Source organism: Coturnix japonica, chromosome 22 (assembly GCF_054131305.1).
Source record: "Coturnix japonica strain WE chromosome 22, WE-NBRP24, whole genome shotgun sequence".
NCBI lineage: Eukaryota > Metazoa > Chordata > Aves > Galliformes > Phasianidae > Coturnix > Coturnix japonica.
This window is the reverse complement of record NC_140684.1, coordinates 7304030-7325722: the sequence shown is the minus strand read 5'-3', so window position 1 is coordinate 7325722 and position 21693 is coordinate 7304030. Positions and strand designations below refer to the sequence as shown.

General features: G+C 51.6%; 2 protein-coding genes across 2 annotated transcripts; one reads left to right on the top strand and one right to left on the bottom strand.

The window, feature by feature from the left end:
- The first annotated feature begins 796 nt into the window (after positions 1–796).
- YWHAG (tyrosine 3-monooxygenase/tryptophan 5-monooxygenase activation protein gamma) lies at positions 797–17329 on the top strand. The gene is made up of 2 exons (XM_015880962.2): positions 797–1033; positions 14059–17329. The coding sequence occupies exons 1-2, from the start codon at positions 947–949 to the stop codon at positions 14713–14715; spliced, it is 744 nt and encodes a 247-aa protein (XP_015736448.1). The 5' UTR covers positions 797–946; the 3' UTR covers positions 14716–17329.
- Positions 17330–19810: 2481 nt separating this feature from the next.
- HSPB1 (heat shock protein family B (small) member 1) lies at positions 19811–21622 on the bottom strand. The gene is made up of 3 exons (XM_015881044.3): positions 21246–21622; positions 20266–20329; positions 19811–20128 (listed from the first exon to the last, which is right to left on the bottom strand). The coding sequence occupies exons 1-3, from the start codon at positions 21604–21606 to the stop codon at positions 19969–19971; spliced, it is 585 nt and encodes a 194-aa protein (XP_015736530.1). The 5' UTR covers positions 21607–21622; the 3' UTR covers positions 19811–19968.
- Positions 21623–21693: the final 71 nt, after the last annotated feature.

The following is a 21693-nucleotide window of genomic DNA, read 5'->3' as shown; positions in this document are numbered from 1 at the left end:
TGTGAGGAGCATCAATTCTACCAGGCCCGGGGATCCATGTGCAAAACCAGCCTTCATACACACAGTGCTGCCCCAGGGCCAGGCTGCAGACCTGACCCATGGTGGTGGGCAGCCCTGGTGGGCCCAGATGGTGTTTCTGAACTACCTGAAATACTACAAGGGATGTCACCTTCTGTGCTTCTCTTATTCACTCCAATGTTATCCATGTTGATGGACGTGCCATTACCCAACATAGCAATGGATGTGCTAAATGGCTCCATGGGTTCTTTCAGCTCCCAGACCCCCTCACACAGCGCTCCCAGCACTGAGGGCAGGCTGCAGTCCATGGATCAGCACTGAGGTGCGCACACTGTATGGCAGCCATGTCAGTGCGGATGGCGGCCACATCTCCACAGGCAGCGGCCATATCTCCACGCAGGGCAGCGCTGTGTTCCTCCTAAGGGCCTTTCTGCTTGGTTTATAGGTTGGATGGGCGTTATGGAAGGTGTGGGGCTGCTGTGGGGGCTGTTGGGCCGTGCGGGCTGAGGGCGCTGCGGGCGGTGAATCAGCAGCGGGGCGGCGGGACTGAGGGGGCGGCCTGAGGGGCGGCCATCTTGTGGCGCGCGGCGGGAGGGGCTGTATCTCCGCGCGGGGCGCGCTGGGAAATGGAGTCCTGAGAGGGGAAGCGGAGCAAGGAGGGATATTACGAGTAGGACTACGAATCCCGGCGTGCCCCGCGCGGGGGCGGAGCGGCGCAGGGCGGGGCGGGGCGGGGCCGCAGGGGGGTTGTGGTGGCCCGCGGCGCGCGCACAGCTCCGGGTGCAGCCGCCGCCGCCGCCGCCGTCACCGCCACAGCAGCGCCAGGAGCCGCCGCCTCCTCCTTCCTCCTCCTTCCTTCCTCCTCCTCTCTCCTCCTCCTCCTCCTCCCGCAGTCTCCGCGCCCTTTTCCCCTCCCGGCCCCGTGAAGATGGTGGACCGCGAGCAGCTGGTGCAGAAGGCCCGGCTGGCCGAGCAAGCCGAGCGCTACGACGACATGGCGGCCGCCATGAAGAACGTGAGTAGCCGTTCCCCTTCCCCCCCACGCTCCGTTCCCCGCCGTGTCCCCGCTCCGTCCCTTTGTGCCGATCCTCAGCCCCTCGTGCTGTGCCCTATATGTGTCCTTTATCCCTGCCCCCTTTTCCCCCTCTCTCTGTCCCCTCCATTCTACGCTGTGCCTCATCTATGTGCCCCCCCCTCCATGATCCCCATCCCCTGCCTATTCCATCATATACTGTGCTGTATCTGTGTCCCGTTTCCTTCCCCATCCGCTATGGGCTCTGCCCTATTTGTATCTCCCACCCCCTTGCCCTGATCCCCATCCTTAACCCAGTCTGTGTTTCCCATCCCCCACCCCATCCCTTTGCTCTCCCGCTCTGTGCTGTGCCCCATCCGTGTTCTCTTATCCCTTACCCAATCCCCCATCCCTTGTCCCATCTACGTTGCCATGTTCCATTTGTGTCATCTCTGCCCCAAACCCTGTCCCCAGCCTCCATCTGTGTCCCCTCTGCCCCAAACCCACCCTGTACTCCACCCATTGTGCTGTGCACAAACTCCTATACCTTGCCTTAATCCGTGTCCCCTGACCCCCATTCCATTGCCCCCCACCGTGCCCCCTTTGCCATGTCCTGCTGTGGGAGCCACCCTTGGGGTGCAGCACTGCCCATGCTTCCCCCTCTCCCAGCCCTATGGGGTGAGGCTGTGGGGCTTTGCTGCCCCATTGGCCCCTTGTGCTGCCACTCATCCCTTCCCCGGTGCGGCTGCCGTGTCCCTGACCCCATGGAGCTGAGCTTTTAGCTGCCAGGGCTCTGATTTATTCCGTATCTTTTTTGCTGCACTTGTTTCGAGATTTATGAATTGAGTCATGTTGTATTCATTTCACGCTCTTAAAATAAAGACTCTGCATATAGCAGGCTGATCTGATTTGTGACACTGAACGCTCCCCTTCAATGCTGACATTTTGACAATGTAAGAAGTAAAAAAGAAGAAGAAGGGGGGAAAAAAAAAGAAAAACCAACAAAACCAGCCCATATCTCTGATCTGATCTTGCAAACAAAGCAATCGTGGGAGGCAGGATCAAGTCATTCCAGAAGATTCTGCATTTGTCATATTGCAGAGAGGCTAGACTGGGTGGAGGGAGGGAGGGGGTGCTTTAAAGGGGAAAACTGTGCTTTATGTTTGTCTCCTTAGTCAGGTCTGAACCTTTAAGAGGAGCTGGGGTGTCCTCCCTTGCTGATGAGGAGGGAATGCTGATCTAGGAGTGTCGCAGTCTGCTGGATGCAGCCCTGTTGGCTGTGTTGCACCATTTTGACAATAACCTTGCATTTATCAAGCAGACAAAAATCATCGCAGCCCCAGAGAGGGGAGGAGGGAGGAGATGTCTTTTCAAGAAATGAAATATGGATAATCGAAACCAGATAATAGCATATGAGAACAGCCGGGCTATTCCACTGCTGCCCTATGGATTTTATACTATTTTCCGATGGCGGCATCTATCCATTTTAAGGCAGTGCCTGCTGTGTGAGCAGCTCATTGCACATGGATGGTGCGGCCATTAGCACAAAGCCAGCAGGGATATGCCCACGGATTTAACACTGGGGTTTGTGGCCATATTTCTGCCCTGTGAATTTCCTTAGCTTGCATCCAGGGATCTGCATCTAACCCGACGTTGTTGTTACAGATTATATTTGCATTTTTTCCCTTTAGTCCTCCCCGGCCCTGGTGAAACAGTAACCGGCTTTAATGCTGCTTATCAGCTCTCCACGTTGTTCGGCCCTAAGAAAATGACTCCCAGCGGGAGCGCCGCCGCCTCCCTCCCCAGCAGACAAAAGACACAGAGCTTTGTTCCTCATTTCAGTGCAGCGCTGCCCAAACTCCGGCTCGGTCCCACGGCACTGGGCATGTCACACTTGGTTATCCCTGATCCTCCCCATCCCCCAGCTCTGGCTGTGCAGCAGGCTTGTGACCTCGCACTCATTTCCGTAGCAACGCACGGTGATGTCATATGCGCTGCTGCGAGCTGCATTGCACCCAGGTGGTAGCAGAGAGCATGCAGGCTGCATCCACACAAGGTAATGCAGGAGCAGGGCTGCATCACGTCCTCCTGGGAGCAGCACGGCAATGCCTGCATTCAATGCCTGCATTCCCTGCACCAGGAGCTTGCTGTCTGCTTGCTTCCTGCGCATGGTGCTGAGAAATACAGAGCTGCTTCCCTTGTGTCAGGTGTGCTCATTACCTGCATTAGAATTCGATTTTGCTGCAGCTTGATCTCATTGTTGAGTGTGTGGTTACCTGGTAGGTCGCTGCACAGCATCCAGCCGTGCTGTTTAGCTGCTTTGTTGCTGAACGGCTGTTGGTGATGCTGTTATATACAGAGAGCAGTCTGCTGGGGCTCTCATTGTCTGCTCAATCACCAAATGCTCCTCGCTGCAGCCATGGGCTGGGTCACAGTAGTTTCTCCTGTGTAAGTTTTAGCTGCAGGTGGTAGCCACAAGTGCCAGAGATCAGAGGGAGATGTTGCTGGGCTGTGAGCTGGCCTTGCACATGTGCGACCTTGACCACGTCCCTTGCATGCCCTGCATGCAGGGATGAGATCAGCCCTGTGCTGTGCCTGGGCTGCTCCTAGTCCCTGCAGCTCCCCAGGGCAGTGCTGTGCCTGGCTGCCAAACATGCCACTGGCTCATGGGCTGCCAGCAGTGCCACCATCTTCCTTCTGCATGGTGCTGCCCATAACGCCTTTGATTAAAGCCCTTTTGGCTTTGGCTCTGCTAAAAGTTTAGCTGTCCTTATGCTGGGACCCCCGTGGCTCTTGTCTCCATTGTGGGCAGCACGTAGGTGAGCACAGAAGGTACATGGTGTAACCTCTGTAGGAAAGGAGGCAATGAAAAAGAACAGGGAGAGGATTATCACGTTGCATTCAGGTATGGTGTAATAATGGGGCTGTGTTCAGAATCCTTCAGCCCACCTGAAGGTCCCCTGCAAGAGGAGCGTGTGGTTGTGTGGCTCTGGGGACCCAAGATGTGCCCTGTGGGTGCAGAGCATCAGCTGCTGGGTGTGGAGGCCTGGATGGGTGGCAGCCTGAGCTGCCCAAGCAGTTCAGCAAGGTTCTTTTGGGGCTGCTTAAGCACCAGCAGCAACCCAGACCAAGGCTGTCCTTAAACTCCTTCGTGCTCCTTCCTGGTGCTTCCAGAGAAATCTCAGCCATGCTGCAGAGAACATGTGGTGGGAGCAGGATGGATGTGCCCCTTGTGGAGGGTGCAGGGGTCATAGGGATGGCTCTGATCACAGCCTGCTGTCCTGCTCTTCTGACCTGGCAGTGATCTGTGGGCTGTGTTGGCTTTGGTTGAACAGCATCTCAGGAGGTTGTGTTGGGCTGTGCACAGGGCATGGTGCTACCTGCACAAGTTCAGCAGGGCATTGCACGCATTAACTGTGCTCACTGACCAGTCTTCAGCAGCCCAAGCTTTTAAAGCTTCCCTTTAAGCTCTTCTTTGTTGCCGAGCTTTATTGATGACCATTTGGGACTCCCATGGGTTGTCCAAGCACAACTGCTATGTGTGGATGGAACAGAATATGCCCTTAGAAGTCAGTGATGGAGGCTGTGATGCTGATTGTAGCTGCAGGGCCCTCTGCAAATACTATAGGTGCATGAAGACTGTAAAGTGCTCTCCAAGAGCCCTGTGGTGTTTGGGGCTTGGCCAGCAGGGCTGTTGTGTGGTGGTAGCCCTAGAAGTGCAGGAAGGTTGATGGCACTTGTCTTGCTTGTTTTTTCTTCTGAATTTAAGTCTCAGGGACCTCTGGAGCTGAAGTGCTCTATTCTTGGCTTGTCTCATCTGAACCGAGTGATGTCATTTGGCATCCCCTTACTCGTCCTCATGAGTGCCTGGGTGGTGCCTGCAAGACAAGGGAGGGCTGTACAGGCAGCGCTCTGCTCCTGCCTGCCCTGCTTCCTGCCACCAGGTAATGGATTGCACCACCCATGGGCCTGCATTGTGATGAGGAGCATGTTCCCTCACCTTCTCTTGCTTTCCATAATTTGAGGATCCCCATCTTTTCTATCTTCTGCTCTCTCCCTTCTTTAGCGTTTACTGCTGGATTACTTAAATTTCAGTTGTTCTAATTGCCTGGGTTGGTCTAGCTGTTCATACTCAGCTTTCCAGAGCCTCAAAGCAGGGCAATGGAGCAGGAGCAGCCTGATGGTTCTGAAAACAGTGTGATTCCATCCGAGATGGAGGAAAGTGTTGGTGTACACAGGGTGTTGGCTGAGCTGAGTGTTCCTGTTGTACCAGCAAGCTGCTCTCCTACCTCCCCCCATAGTGCTGGGCTGGGCTTAAGCTCACAGTGGGTGTAAATTGTGCCTGGGGAGGTTCAGGTTGAATGTTAGGAAATATTTATTGTCAGAAAGAGCAGAGATGCTGTGACACAGGGAGGTGGGGGAGTCCCCATCCATTGAGGTGATCCATAGTGGGAGCCTTGTCATGGTTCTGACAGTTCTCTGCAGAACTGGTGCTTCCTTGTGCTTGGTCCATTCCAGCCTACCTGTATTTTGGGGGTCTGCAGGTGGGGTGGGGATGAAGCACTGACTGAACCTTCACTCCAACAGTCATCAGGAAAGATGAGATGTGCTCATCACATTTTCCGTTTTGATCGATACGTACTTTTAGCTGCAGCTCAGAGTTTGGAACTGATCCCCTCCTGGCTTTGACATAAGGATAAAAGGAGCAGCGTGTCTCATGGTGCAGCTGTAGGGCTGTGCTGGGTTTGTGGGCAGGAACAAAGCTGGCAGTGTGACACATGGACTCCACAGCAAAGATCTTCAGCTTCCACTCTAAGCAGTTTTATGTCAAATAAAGGGACGAACGCATAAAGATTGTAGGCAGTGGTACGTAGTGAAGGAAAGAACAAAACCCCAAGGTTTTCTATCTGCTTCCCCATGCTGGAGGAACCAGCTGCTGCCTGGGAGGTGGCTTTGTCTGAGCTCATGCTTTTCTGCCCGCCTCCACCTCCTGACTGGTGACCGCCAATGAGAAACACACAGCGGAATAACTGCAGGACAAAGCACAGAACAACAGCATTTGCCTTCCCAAGCATTTCTTCACTGTCAGCCTTGATGAGATACAGGCACCATTTTTTGCTTCACCACCGAGCTGTGATGCAGGGCTGCAGCCATCTCTGTGCAGCTGATGCACCTTGATGCTTCCAGGCACTCCTCTGCACCTTAATGCTCTGCATCACAAGATGGCTTCTTATGAAGCAATGCTGTTAGGGAGCATTTTTGTGCTAACTGGTTGGGGACCTTTTCCTTTTGCTGTCCAGCCCTTTTTTAGTTCTTTTTCTCTTGGATTGGGATGATAAATAACCTAGTGTGTCCTCGGCTGAAGCCTCTGTCCCTTCTGATAGATTAATGAGACTGCAGACAAACAGCAATCTGAAAAAAAAAAAGGAGAAAAATTCCATTAAAAACAGTAAATGTTGAGCTCATCAGTTTCTCCTAACGATGGCTGCTGTGCTGGAAGGTGATAGCTGGAAACCAGTTGTAGTGCCTGCGGTGATGAAGGGGAAGCGGCTGTGAATTGGTGGCTGTACTGGTGAAGATACGGTGTTTGTCTTGCAGCCTGTGCAACCTCCATCTCGCCTTGAGGTTGTGCAGATAAATGGCCGTGGGTGCCTTCGTGCTGGCAGTAGTGAGATAAAATGCTGTGCCTGTGCTGGTGCCTCTGCGGCTCCTCATCCTTCCCCTGCAGACATAAAATGGCTTTCTGGGAGCCCAGCCCTGTGGAGCACTGCATTGCTTGAGCCAGCCGGGCTGTCCTGAGTGCTGGCACTGCTGGTGTCCAGGTCGGACCCTCCTGGGACCCACCTCACCTCCTGTCCCTGCGGTGTGCAGCAAGCTGAGCCATTCAGCAGCACATGGGAGGCTTCATAACCTGCACTCAGCCCAGGGCAAGTAGAAAAGGGGAAGGATGGAAACCCAGAAGCAGGGTGTTTCATGTAATGTGGTATTGTCTCCTTCACAGCCAGTGCTGCTAATTCAGCTTTCTCTTACGTGTTCCTCCCTGTCTGCTTCAGCTAATGAACAGGCTCCCTCCTCCCAGCTGAAAACTACAGAAAACGCTGACAAAAAGACTTCCACTTCTGCTCTAAAGGCATTTCTTCTTTGAAGCAAGAGGCCCTGCTCCTCCCTCCGGAGCACGGCTGTCAAGATGCAGGATCTCAGCATTGAGACGTGGGGTCCTGGCACTGCTGTGGGGCTTTGTGCTCCAAGGAGCTGCAGGAAGGCAGCAGGGCTGAGCCGTGTGTCCATCCAGCCCTGCTCCATGCCCACTGCTGCTGGCCTTGTGCTGGGGTCAGTACTGCACAGTGTGCATGGAGCAAGCGATCTGCAGCAGCTGCAGAGCACGAAGGAAGACAAAAGAAGTCAATAAGAAGTATTGAGTTTTTTTTATTTTCTATGCTGGGTTAGCTTTAGTGACATCACAAGGATGACCCAGCACATGCTTGGTTAGATATTAAACAACCTGAGTTTTGGCCTGCGACTGGCTATCCGGTGACCAGGGGCAATGCATTAGTTAATGACAGTAGGAGGGTAACCAGAGAACATATCCCTGATGGCATGAGATTCCCTTAAAGTGATCCGCGGATTAGGGATTAGAGGACTTAATGTTTTTCTTCGCTAAAGGAGATGTTGCATGGAGCCAGCCTATGGGCACTGGAGGCGGCTGCGCTTGGACATACGCACGTCTGCGAGGACTCAAAGTACAAAGCATTCCTTAATTGTTTGCAAATTCCTTCTGATCTTGCTGGATGAGTTGGCTTGCTTGGGACGTGTCTTTGCTTACGTCTCGGGCAAAGCTTCTTGGCGTGTCAGGGTGCTGCTGATTCCTCTTTAAGGTGGATTCAGCACGGCTGGAGGGAAATGCTGGTGAGAAGGCTCAGCCAAAGAGTGAACCAGCTTGCTGATGGACGTCTTGTTTGGACAGTTGTGCTTCTCTGCAGCATCAGGTTTATTAATAGTAGCTGGAGAAGCTGTTGCTGTGCAGCGTGCTAACAGCTATGCTTGAAAACTGCTGCAGGAGATCTGCACTTGTAAAAAGGCTAATGCTCAGTATGCGGCAGTGAATGAGGACTTGGGGAGGATTAACAGGCTTTGATTTACACCCAGCTTGGGAACTCGTCGGAGCTTTGTCTGTTGATGCTGTCGGGCTTCGTTACGTGGAATGAATTCTTCATTTCCTTGTGGCTTCTTGTGCTTGGCTGTGCCACCTGCCGTGAGCTGAGCTCAGAGCCCCTCAGGCATCCTCATAGGGCTGGAGGAGGTGGCTGGAGCCCAGTGGTGGTGGTGAAATCCACGGCCAGACTGGGATAAGTGAAGTGACCCACCTCATAAGGGGAACTATTCAAAACTGTGCTCCAGGAAGCTGCCGGGGCAAAAGCTTGAATTGCTTTTCTTCAAGTTCATTCAAGAAATAACATTATCTTTGCTAGAGGTGTGGAAGATCAAGCCTGAAATCCCTGAAGCAGGGGAGGGCAAAGTACATCTGGAGGGATAATCACCTTACTCACCGTTGCGGAAATGAAACCTATGGTGGAGCTGGCGTGCTGGAGTCCACCTGGGCGTTCTGCAAAGTCTCTTGCTTAATCTGGTAGAACACGTTGCAGATAGAAAGACCTAGCGCAAAAAAATCTTGTTTGCTTTTTTTTCTTGCTTGCTTCCCTCCCCCCCCCCTTGATGTGCAATGAGCAGACTTCCCCATAGCATTTAGGTGAAATGAAATGAAGCAGTTAAAAGCCGTATGCACTGGCTGCAGGGAGCACTCTGCCTGGTGTCACCTTCTCCCATTTCATGGTGCTGGAGCAGCAGCCTGCCAGCTGCAGCACTTGGCTCTGCAGGAGGAGACCATGTGAGCAGGAAGGAGACACTTGCCCATAGCACAGTGACTGTCCTCTCTGCATACGTGAGTAGTTTGTGGGTACAGCACAACACTGTCCCCTTTTGGACCCCGTATAAGGGTCAAACATCTCACGTTGCTGTGGCACCTGAAGCTCTGGGTGGGATGCAGTGATCTGGTGGCAGGTTGCTTGCTTCCCAGCAGTGGAGCTGGAGCTGAGCCCGATTAGTGCTCATAGAAGCTGTGAGGTAAGTCTTTAAGCAGCTAATGCTCCCAAGCAGCATCACACGCCCTCCCTGCCATGGAGCTCAGTTTGTTTATCTAGCTTGTCCCCGCTTGTGCACCAGGGTACCTCCAGCATTGGCTTGATTTTATTGCTCTGCCATCGAGAGCTGTTCAGTTGGCACTTGGAGAAGATCCTTTGTGCAGCCTTTAGAAACACTGAATTGGCTTCACTTGCAAAAGATGAGCTATTAAAACTTATGGCGTGCTGCAAGACTTTATCTTAGCTGCCATGGCAGTGTCATGCTGCTGTATTGGTCCTTAGCAGAGCTCATGTAGAAGGTGAGCAACCTGGGTAATGGGAGGCAGGAGAGCCATGGAGCAGGGTGGTGATCCTGGGCTGCTGCAGAGCTACCTGCAGAGATGCATAAGAGGGCAGATGTTGTTGCCAGCCTGTCATGTCTTGGGGAAGGGATAACTTAACGTCCTTCTGTTCCTTTTGTAGTTAGCAGGCAAAGGTGCTGGTATCCCATCTGTCAGAGACAGCGTGATGCACCCAGACTGCCAGTTCTGAATGCTCAGCTGATGTGGCTTGACTTGCTGCTTTCTCCATCTGCTAGTAGGAGGATGTTAGGTAACAGAGATGGATGGTTTTCCCTAGAGTTTCTAATAGGTGTGAGGCAGCTAGTGGCAGCCATGAGCTGTCCTGTGGCAACTTCTCACCTGGTTCAAAAGCTTGCCTTTCTGTAAGGCCAACAGGAACCAGGGTGAGGGCCCAATGCTGTACCTGGAGGCCATGTACAGAGAGCAGAGGGATATGCTCCCTTGTGCCTGCCCTATCTGGAAAGCTGCAGAAGAACCAGAGAGGCAAATCTTTGGCACCCAGGTGTTCTGCAGTGGGGAAAACTGAGCCGTTAGACCAGACATTGGAACTGCAGCTCTGCAGATAAGGAACTGTAACGAAGCACTGTTATATGCAGAATGGGGACTGCGCAGAGTTCTGTCGCTGGCTTTCTCACCACAGTTCCCTTATGACCTTTTGCATGCAAAAACTTAAGGGTAGGAGTGATCTACATTCCTGAAACTTGGTTTTTTTGTCTCACTTAAATCCACTCAAGCAAGTAGAAGTAGATCTGCAGGCTCTGAGGACAGTCAGACTCGTGTACTGTGTGATGAAATTCACTTGGCTTAAGTAGTTGTTGAGCTGCAGAGGCCAATAAATAAATGAGCTCTTGGTTTTCATATACCTCTCAATTTGCAGACTTTGTCTCAGGTGGTTCAAAGTCGCCTTAAATAATAAGGGCTGCAGGGCCTGATGAAAGCTCCTGTTAACTGGAGGAGCATGCAGAGATCCTAATCAGTGTCTGGAGTCCCTTGGTAGCATCTGAGATCCAGTTATGCTATGAGTAATAAGTAGTTTGACTTTCCAGATGCTGCCCCTTAATGCACCCTGGGCACTTTGGAGCTTAATGGCAGAACTGTCTGTCGTGCCTCCGTGTGCCTTCAGCTTTTTCCTCATCTTGTGATGGAAGCAAACACTGCGAGCTTCAAAATGGGAACCAGGATGCCATTATTCATACTGAAAGAGTTGAATGGGGCAGCAGAGGGGAACTAACTTCTGCCCACAGACTGTGTGTGCGTTTCTGGTTTTGTCCAGGGTAGGGGAAGGGGCTGATCTGTGGCGTAGAGTTCCCTAAAACACACTCAAAATGAGCACTGGGGACAGTGGAGGAGGTCAGAAGGAGAGAGAAACCCTTATGGCACAGCTTCCATTTTAGAAGTATAACGTCAGAGAGGAGGCTGGAAAATGGGTGAGGACCTGAACCTGTGAAGTCTGGTAAGATTCTTGATTTAGATCTGGTTTAACACACGCCTACCACGTGTTGAAGTAGGACAGAGCTTGAGAAAGGCATCTTTCCAACAGCACGCTGGGACAGCTCTTGGGCATTCAAGGAGAAACTGTTCTTTGCTTATAGTTCTGTGCAAGGTGAGGCGTGCTGCAGCCAACTGGGGGTTCTCAGCTGTAGTCTTTGTAGATGTCTGGTGTCTTCAGAGGCTCGAGGTCTCTTCTGTGCAATCAGAAGAGTAGTGCTGTGGATTGTGACATGGATGAAGCTGTTGGATGCTGATGGTGCTCCCCAGGGAGGAATGCCTGGTTCTCTTCAGCTGCATGCTTTAAGATAAGACATCAAAACTAGGTTGCAGCCACAAAGGTGGGCACTTAGTCATCAGATATCAGTGAAAATCCACATGTGTGAGGATAAGTGGGTAAAGCTAAATTCCATGAGCATCTATGCTGCACCTCTGTGTCTGAAGGGTCTGTGTTGCTCAGAACTGATCGCTCCTACCTACTTAAGTGAGGGGTGAAGTGCAGAATGGAGCCCTGGAATAAGCCCATGAGCAAACGTTCCCTGTGGGTCCCAAAGAAACCCACTAATTAGGATGCTTCTGGAAGGAAGGCTCCGAGGACAGCTTTCAGAGAGCTCAGACCTCGACTTTAGGGGTAGGTGAAGGTTTGTGTATTGGCTTTTCCATATAAAGCTGAGCCTTCCCCTGGCTGCAACGTGACACTTGAGCATGTGGGGAGCCTGCCAGGGCTGGAGCGTAGCGCTGAGTCACAGCTCACAGCTGCAGCAGAGAAGCTGGGAGAACCTTCTCTGGGCTTGTGCTGCCTGCTGAGAGCTCTGCTGCTAAGCAGAGGGCTTTGCAGGTCTATAAATCTCCAGACTTAAGCAGCAGAAACCCTAAACTTCCCGTCGGCTTTGTCCAGAGGGAACTGCTGCATTAGCTGTGTTGCTGTAGGGAGCCCAACCCTGTAGATGCGCAGGGAAATAAAGCTTGGTGCTTACTGGGACTTGCAGTGCAAGGCTGCTCTGCGTGCTGCCATCCAGGGCAGTAAAACACCAAAGGTATCTTTTCAGTGCATCACTGCAGTGCTGCATCTTGCAGGAAGCCTGGTGCTGCTCCCAGTTACGTGCTTAATTCCCAGAAAGGAGTTATGTGCTTAACAAGGTCCCCTTTCTGCTTTGATAACTTCCCTACCAGCTCCCTAGAGAAATCTCTGTGTTCTCCACAGGTGTGTGTTCCATCTGTCAGCCTGGTTGGTTTTTATTTTGGAAAGGATTTTGACAGGCGACTTTCTTCTGTAATCCTTAATAGCTTCAAATTTAAAATGTTTATGGCAAAGATAATCCTATGAAACTCCCTGTAGCTTTAATAAATTTGTCTTTCTACAAGACTCCTGGTGGGAGGAGGTAAATCTAATTCTGCAGTATGCTTTCTATGGTGATGAATATCTGCAGACGTGGCTGTGGGCTTATTTAAGATTCACCTGCCCGGCCCATGCTTGAAACTGGTGTAGTTGGGCAGGGAACATCTTGCTGAGAGTCAGCCCTATAACTAGTCAAGACAGAAGCTCTACTGGAGGTTGTGGAGGTGCTCAAGAGCCATGGAGATGTGGCATGGATGGCCATGGTTAGCAGGCATGGTGGGACTGGGTTGGGGTTAGACTAGATTGTCTTAGAGGCCTTTTCCAACCTTAATGTTTCTACTGAACTGCCACGTCTCTTGTGGTGTAGCAGTCAGCGTTGGACTGTCTGGATTTCTGGTTGCAAGAGAACGTGTTGGGTTGGGACTTCTGGATGTCCCCAGTCCCAACTCACTTACCAGAGTGGGGCCACTTGGATCAGGATCTTGTCCCCATCTCCAAGAATGGTCAACCTATGAGCTGTGGGGCACCATAACTGTGCTTGGGGAGCTTTGAAAGAGGGCTTTCAGTTACAGTATCTCTACAGTCATGAGGGCTGTGCCCTCACTAACCCAGTGCTCCTTTCCCTGCTCACTCAGTGACGGTGTGTGTGTTGTTCCAGTGCCTAAATGAGATTCTGGGCTGAGTCAGTCTCCCCTCCCAGCCGGATCCCTCTGCTTCCTGGTCACCGTCATAACCACGGTTATCTAGGCCTAGAGCAAACTTTGTCAGCGCTGCTGTGGATGACTCAGTATTTGCAGAAGCCTTTCATGTACAAACCATGACCTCATCCTCACAGGAGTGTCTGCCTGGGTTGGAAGGGTCCCGCAGGGGTCTCGTAGGTTCTATTTGGTTGGCATCCCTCCAGTGTGGCAAAAACAGCTGGATTTTGGGAACAGATTCTTTTCCAAAGGAGTAGTGGTGTGTTGGTAGAGTCCCTGTCCATGGAAGTATTCAAGAACCATGAAATGTGGCACTGAGGGATGTGGTCATGGCATGGTGGGCTGGGTTGGACTTGGGGTCTGTGAGCTTTGATTCTATGGCTCCGTCATCTCGGCTGCTCTGTGCTGCGTTGTGTGAGGCAGGGGGAAGCGATACGGTGCATTAAGACTCTTATTGTCAATGAAGGAAATCCCATGTGGGAAGAACATGCTCTTGCCACGTGAGCTTTCAAATCCTTATCTCCGTAGATGCCTTAGGCAGCTGTAATTTTAACATCTAACGTATTCTTTTGGCATCTCAAAAGAATGTATAATGCTCATGGGAAATGGAAAAGCTGAACACGCCGTAGCTGAATTTTCCGTCTTGTTAATCCATTCAGCTAGCTTGTAACTCTAGAACATCACCACCCATCTCAGTGCTTCCTCTCATCAGCATCTTCCCTCAGGTGAAATGCACCCATTTCCTCTGGGATTTCTCTCATTCTAGAAAACACTGATATTTCTAAGATGGAGGATACCTTGAACAGATCCCAGGCTCTATGATAGTCAAGTCCAACCATCAACCCATGGCTCCAATGGGACTTAGATGGTCAGAGAGGCCTTTTCCAACCTTTATGATGCTGGGGTTTGGGCCGGCTCCGTTCTCCCACTCCTACCTGGAGCACTGCAATGCTGAGTTGTGATGGGAAACAATGACCCCGTGGTTAACCTGAGCCCCTTTTTCTCTCTTCCTCTCTTGGTACAGGTGACAGAACTGAACGAGCCTCTGTCCAATGAAGAGAGGAACCTCCTGTCCGTCGCCTACAAGAACGTTGTGGGGGCACGACGCTCGTCCTGGCGAGTCATCAGCAGCATCGAGCAGAAGACCTCCGCTGATGGCAATGAGAAGAAGATCGAAATGGTTCGGGCCTACCGTGAGAAGATTGAGAAGGAGTTGGAAGCCGTGTGCCAGGACGTGCTGAGCCTGCTGGACAACTACCTGATCAAGAACTGCAGCGAGACGCAGTACGAGAGCAAAGTCTTCTACCTGAAGATGAAAGGGGACTATTACCGCTACCTGGCCGAGGTGGCCACTGGGGAGAAGAGGGCAACCGTGGTGGAGTCTTCGGAGAAGGCCTACAGCGAGGCCCATGAGATCAGCAAGGAGCACATGCAGCCGACCCACCCCATCCGGCTCGGCCTGGCGCTCAACTACTCCGTTTTCTACTACGAGATCCAGAACGCTCCGGAGCAGGCCTGCCACCTGGCCAAGACGGCGTTCGACGACGCCATCGCCGAGCTGGACACCCTCAACGAGGACTCCTACAAGGACTCAACGCTCATCATGCAGCTCCTCCGTGACAACCTAACGCTCTGGACAAGCGATCAGCAAGACGACGACGGCGGAGAAGGCAACAATTAGACCCCCAGATGGACTGGCAGCCGCACGCTGATGCTAACTACTGCAGTCTTTATTTTTTTCCCACAAGTGGGGGGGGTCAGGGGTGGGGGAGGGAACGGGAGGGGACACCTTCCCTGGGAGGCCCCCACAACCTGTCTTTGATTGCCTCTTTGACATTTTTGCCAAAACACCACTAGTGGAAAGTCAGGCTGGCTGTGCTGGTTATGGAATAGCAGCCTCACTGGCATATGGACTGTTCTGTAGATTATTAATACAAGTGGAGCTGTCTTTAATTTAACTTTATTGCTAGAAATAAAAGGGTTTTAAGATGAATTAACATGGAACGGAATGGCCCTCGTTTTTAAGAAAAGCAACACAAAAGGAAGTTCTGTGGTTCCAGTAAGGCTTTGTGCGTTTGTTTCCTCAGTTCACGTGCCGTGTGTCCGTACCGGAGCTCTGCCTGTCAGGGCCTCGCTTCAAATCCCCACACTGAAAAGGAATCATAATTATAATTAAGAAAATGACCCAAGAGTTTGGGGCTCGTAAAGCCCTGGGATTTAGGCCATTTGATCTTTTTTTTGTGCGTGTGTGAAAAGATATTAGGGTAGCTTACAGTATTAACACTAAATTGCAGTTTACAGTATTTCTACATTACAGCCATATGACATCAAGCCTTTGATTGTCTGTTTTCTTTTGCTGGTTCTTTTGGCTTGCCTTCCTGATCAGTCCTCGCCTGTGGACTGGCTTTTAGCTATTCTGTGTCTCCCAAGGCAAGAAGACTGCCTGCCCCAGGAACATCAAAGCTGCTCTAGTTTTCGGTCAACAGCTTAACAGGTGCTTGGCTAGCGGCTGTTTAAACTATTTTAGTCCACAGCAAAAGGTTTAAGAACTTAATTAGGAAAAGGGGGAAGTGTTTAAACTTAAAAATGCCACTGAAAAAAAAAGGAAAAAAAAAAAGAAAAAAAAGAAAAAAAAAAGATAATAAATAATAATAATAATAAAAAAGAGAATTCAGGTCTGTATGTCATGTACTGTGTTTGGTATTTCAAAGACCATCCTGATTTAAGGTGCCACAGCTGCTTCCTCAGGGATTGCACTGCCATTTCACTCTGCCTGACTTTCTCCCACTGTACCATGAGGTTTGTCAGCAGATCTCAGGCACCCGGGCTCCCTTGTCGGTCACCAGGGAAGCCAGGTGCGATTTCTTTCTCCTGGGGAAGCTTGTGGTGTAATGAGTGAACTTCAGGAGCTTAGAAACTAATTTGGTAGAGAAATCCTCAAGGGAAGAGCTACAATCATAGACATTTCTATCAAGCATCGGGAGCCCAGGAACTTAGTTCTCTTCTTAACAAAAACCTTTTCCAAATCTCTTATCCGGGCGGGGGGTGGGAGAGGGCCATCTGAGTTGCTTAGCAGGTGATATTTACCCCATTTTTTGAGTGGATTTTGTTACTTAACTGTTGGAAGTTCACTGCTGCCCCACGGAGCTTCCGGCCCAGAGCTGTGTGCTTTCCCCATCCCGCAGCGGGTGAGGGATGGGAGCAGAGCGGTACGGCGATGCCACGGGCCCCATATGCTCCTTAGGGTGCCTTCATAGCGCCGTGCCCAAAACGCCATGGACTGGAGGATCTGTGTAGGCTCCTTCCCTCCCTTTGGTTTTTCCCCTTGGTGTTCAGTGAGCGGTGTTGTCCCGGCTGTATAATTTGGAAGCGATTTACTGGAATTACAAAACCTGTTGGGTTCTTTTTCGTTTCACTTTGTTTTTCCTTTCCAGCTTTGGCTCATGGCTGCTTTAGGAAACTTATACAGGAGAGGTGGCACGAGAGGGCTCGAAGGGGAGTGGGGCCAGGGGTTGATTTTTAAGCAGCTTGAATGGTTTCTTTCATTTTCTAAGAAATGCACTTGCCTATGATACTGTCTCCAGTGAAATGATTACTGCTCCATTACTCTATTGATACAATATTGTGCATGCTAGTGTCGTATTTCTATACAGTAGCTTGAAATTTATTAACTTATACTGTAGATGTTATGTATTCCTATGACAAAAAAAAATAGTCTTCAAAAACAAAACGATTTTTTTAAAGTTTTTTTTTTTTGTTGTTTTTTGTTTTTTTTTTTTTTAATTTATTTTTCTTTTGGGGGTTCAAGTTTGCTCTACCAAATAGTGATCGTAACGAAACTGATCTGTTATGGATGTTGCTATAGTGACATGCAATGATATATGATTTTGTTTTTAAAAAGGAATAAAAAAAAAAAACATTTAAAAAAACACAAAAAAAAGCCAAAAATAATTAAAAATGAAAAAAAAAAAAAAAAAAAAAGCAAAAGAAAACACCAGTGTTAGCTTAATCTTAATGTCTGGTGTTCGTCATGGTGAAATTATAACTATTACAGTGTAGGAGAACAATGACTGTGTTCTTTGAATGAGCCTTTGTTTGTGCTTTTTGTCATGTTATGCAGTGAACTATTTTTAAGGTCTAATCAGTGATTATTTTTCCAACTCCGTGTTTCTGTAAGGAATTATTTCACACACGGACCATTCTTAGCAGTTTTCCTCAGTGATGGAATATCATGAATGTGAGTCATTATGTAGCCGTCGTACATTGAGCAAAATAAACTTACAGATCTGATGTCAGCGCTGCTTCATTCTGTTGCGTCTTTGCACTTCCTGGGGGCTGGGGGTGGTTTGACATCCACCTCATCCCATCCATTGCCATCCACCTCATCCCAACCATTGCCATCCACCTCATCCCAACCATTGCCATCCACCTCATCCCAACCATTGCCATCCACCTCATCCCAACCATTGCCATCCACTTCATCCCATCCATTGCCATCCACCTCATCCCATCCATTGCCATCCACCTCATCCCAACCATTGCCATCCACCTCATCCCAACCATTGCCATCCACCTCATCCCAACCATTGCCATCCACTTCATCCCATCCATTGCCATCCACCTCATCCCATCCATTGCCATCCACCTCATCCCAACCATTGCCATCCACCTCATCCCAACCATTGCCATCCACCTCATCCCAACCCATGTTGGTGTCCCTAATAACCACATTGGCCTCCCCAACAGTTGGTGATCCCATCCTTCCCAGTCAACACAGGCATCCCCAAACATTGTTTTCCCCTTCCCACCCTTGGCCTTGGGGACCTCCTGGTGTCCTCAACCTTGACTTCCCATTCATACCCTTGGCCTTGGGGACTTCCTGACATCCCTTCCCATCCATTGGCATCCACTTCTTCCTAACCCATGTAGGTGTCCCCAGTACTCGGTGTCCCATTCCTTCCCAACCAATGCTGGTATCCCCTTCCCAGTTGTTGGCATCCCCAACCATTGGTGGTGTCCCTTTCCCTCCCTTAGTCTTGGGGACCTCCTGTTGTCCCCAACCTTGGCATCCCATTCCCACCCTTGGTCTTGGGGACCTCCTGATGTCCCTTCCCAGCTGTTGGCATCCACTTCTTCCCACCCCACACTGACATCCCCTTCCCAATGCTTGGTGTCCCTTCCCAACCAATGCTGGTATCACCTTCCCAACTGTTGGCATCCCCAACCATTACTGTCCCCTTCCCACCCTTGGCCTTGGGGACCTTGTGCTGTCCTTTCCCCTGGCCCAGGGTTTGACTGATGTGTGACCAGGGCTGAGGAACCCATGGGGACAGTCTGTGCCTGGTTCATGGCCATGCTCTGTCCCTGCCTCCTGGCAGCTTTTTCCACTCAGCACGGTGTGCTCTGACTCACCCTGTAAAAATAATCCCCTCCCTTAGAAACCATACACCCAAAGTGGGTATTGACTCACACACAGTGGGGTTGTGCTGCTGCCTCCCCACCTGTGCCCAGCCCTGGGGCATGGCACAGTGCTGCCGTGGTGATAATGGTGCTTGGGGCTGGGACAGCACACGGTGCCACCCCCAGGTGCTGTGCTGCACTGGGTGACGTGTATTTGTTCCCCACCTATGCAGGAAGACAAGATGCTCGTTGCTGATCCCCAGGGCTGGTGCTGCTCTCGCTATGGCAACCATCTCCATCACTCTGGTTGCCTTGGCCACCCATCCCATAATGTCACACGCATACCCTGGGGGGGGGATGTCCCAGTGCTCTGGGGGGGCTGGGCTGACAGAGGAGCCCTATGGCTGTAGGATTCCTCCCCGGTCACTGCCTGCCTCCGGGATGACTCAGGGGGGATTAGGGGGATTTGTAGGAGCAGGAACGCGGCCGCTGGTAGCCTGGCCATGTAGGGCCAGCCCTGAACCTTGCATGGAGGTGTGGGGGACACAGGAGGGGTGTGGGGAGCATGACACTGTGCCCAGCTCCTGAGCCAAGGTTGGAGATGTGCAAAGCCCCATCCATCCAATTCATCCCAATGGGGTGAAGGGAGGGGGCACAGTGGGGTGGAGGCTGCACATCCCAGAAGGAATCAGGAATGGGGGCATGCTGCTGGGTGGGGTGGGGGGCTCTGACCTCCTGAGCTTCTGCCCAAGCTTCCCTGTGAGCTGCAGGGGCTGGGGGGCTGTTTTATGGGATGTAGAGACCTGGGGTGCTGACACCAGGATGGGGATATATGGCAGGTTGGATATATGGGATGTTGAGAGCTGGGGTGGTGACACTCAGAGCTTTGGAGAGGAGGAATGATGAGATATTGAGACTGAAAGTGACGAGATCTGGGAGTTTAGGGACCTGGGATGGAGGAGAAATGGGCTGCTGAGATCTGGGAGATGGGAGATCTGGAAATCTGGGGACCCTGGATCCTGGGAGCATGTTGGAGATCCAGTATGTTGTGACCTCAAATGGAGTAATGTAGAGTAGTGTAATGTTGAGACCCAGGACTCTGGAGACCCAAAATGTCAGATTCTCAGGACATGAAAGACCAGGACATTGACCTTGGGATGCTGGAGACCCACAGTGCTGACATCCAGGGTGTTAAAGCAGGGACATGGCCCTGTGTGCAACCAGACTCAGTGGTCTTTATGAGTCCCTTCCAACACAGGATAACCCATGATTGTATAATCCTATGACTTTAGAGACCTGGCATGTCCAGATGTGGGGTGTGGGATGTGAAACTTGGCATATAGGCTGTAGGATGTGGCCAGCAGACACGGGGCAGGTTTCTTCTATCACTTTTATTCCCATCAATTTTCTCTTTTCCTCCAAGTTTATTCAAGGCACTGGGTGATGGGTGAGTACCAAGTAAAAAATACAAAGGGGGTGGGAGCTGGGGGCAGGCGTGCGGGGTGTGTGTTGGGGACAGCAGCGGGGCCTCCTCCTACTTCTTGGCTGGTTCTTCCTTCTTGGCCTCGACGGTGACGGGGATGGTGATCTCGGATGACTGGATGGCCGGCTTGGGCAGCGGGGCCTCCACTGTCAGCATCCCATCAGGGGACAGTGAGGACCGCACGGCTGTGGCTTCCACACCAGGAGGGAGACTGCGGGGAGAGGGGAGAGGTCAGAAAATCCCCTAATTTCTATGCGTCCCCCATTGAGGCCAATGACAACCCCAGTGTGTGTGTGAGCTGGGGATGGGCAGGTTGGATGTCCCCACTCTCCCCACCCTGGTACTTACGTGTATTTGCGGGTGAAGCACCTGGAGATGAAGCCGTGCTCATCCTGTTTCTCCTCGTGCTTGCCTGGAAAGAGTAAAGCACAAAAGGTTAAACCCATTGGGTCTCCGCACTTGGGGTTTGCCTTTCCCTGCCCCATCAGCACTGGGTTGAGGGCAGTTCTGCTTGCCCTGCATGCAGCCTTGAATGACGAGAGACACCTGGATCCCTACAGGAACACCCCTTAAATTTAAGGGTAGGAAACAGACGGTGATGGTGGACCCAACCCATCTCCAACGCCTTTGTTTCAGCTCCCTGTTGGGCAGGGCACACTGCTGGCCCTGGGCCATGGGGTCTGTGTTTCCTCACAGCATCCCTTGCTGAGCCCCCTCCCCAGCACACAGGGATGCTCAGGGTGCTGTGGGGCCTGGCTCTGCCCCATGGCACTGACACCTCTGTCCCTATGGGGCACACATCACATTCCTACCGTGGGCTGCACACAATAGCAGTGTGGGGCTGGGGACTGTAGCCAGCACACTGTGTACATCATGAGTCATCCCTGGAATGCACTTGTAACCCTATTCCTTCTCTGTTTGCTTATCATTTGTTATATCTTTTTTTTCTCCCCTTTTCTCTCTTCCCCTTACCTTTCCCTTTTTCCCCCTTTTCCTCTCCTCTCCCTTTCCCTTTTCCTTTTCTCTCCCATTCTTTTTCCTTTCCCTTCCTTCCCTATTTCCCTTTTTCCTTCCCCTTTCCCCTTTCTCCTCCCATTTCCTTCCTTTTCTTTCCCTTTCCTTTTCCATCCCTATTTCCCTTTTTCCTTTTCCTTCTTCCCCTTCTCCCTTTTCCCTTTCACCTTTCCCTCACTCTTTCTTTCTTTCTCCTTCCCTTTCCCACCATGCTCCATATTCTCCTCATTCCCCCACCACAAATACATCCCCTCAACCACCCCACATCCCCCACACCCTCCCCATACCCCCATCACCCCACCCCTCAGACCCACCGGTGATCTCCACGATGTTATCCTTGGTCTTCACCACCAGCTCTTCAGGTGCAAAGTGGTTGACATCCAGGGTGACCTTCCAGCTGTCGGCGCTCTGCCTGATCTCGGAGATGCCGCTGCTCAGCTGCCGGCTCAATGCGCGGCCATAGGGCGACCCAGGGGCTGGCAGCAAGGCGCTCTCACTGGGCAGCAGACGGAAGTATCCGGGCCATGCGCTGCCGCTGGGCCACTTGTACCAGTCCTCGGGGATGTGGGGCATCCCAAAGGACTGGTCGAAGAGGCGGCTGCCATGGTACCAGTCACGGAAGGGCTCCCAGCTGGGGCTGCTGAGGAAGGTGAAGGGCACGCGGCGCTCGGCCATGGTGTGCGGGGTTGATGGTGTGGAGCGGCTGTAGGGCCTTATGAACCCGTCCCCACGGTTATTTTTAGCCTTCAGGCGCAGCTGGCT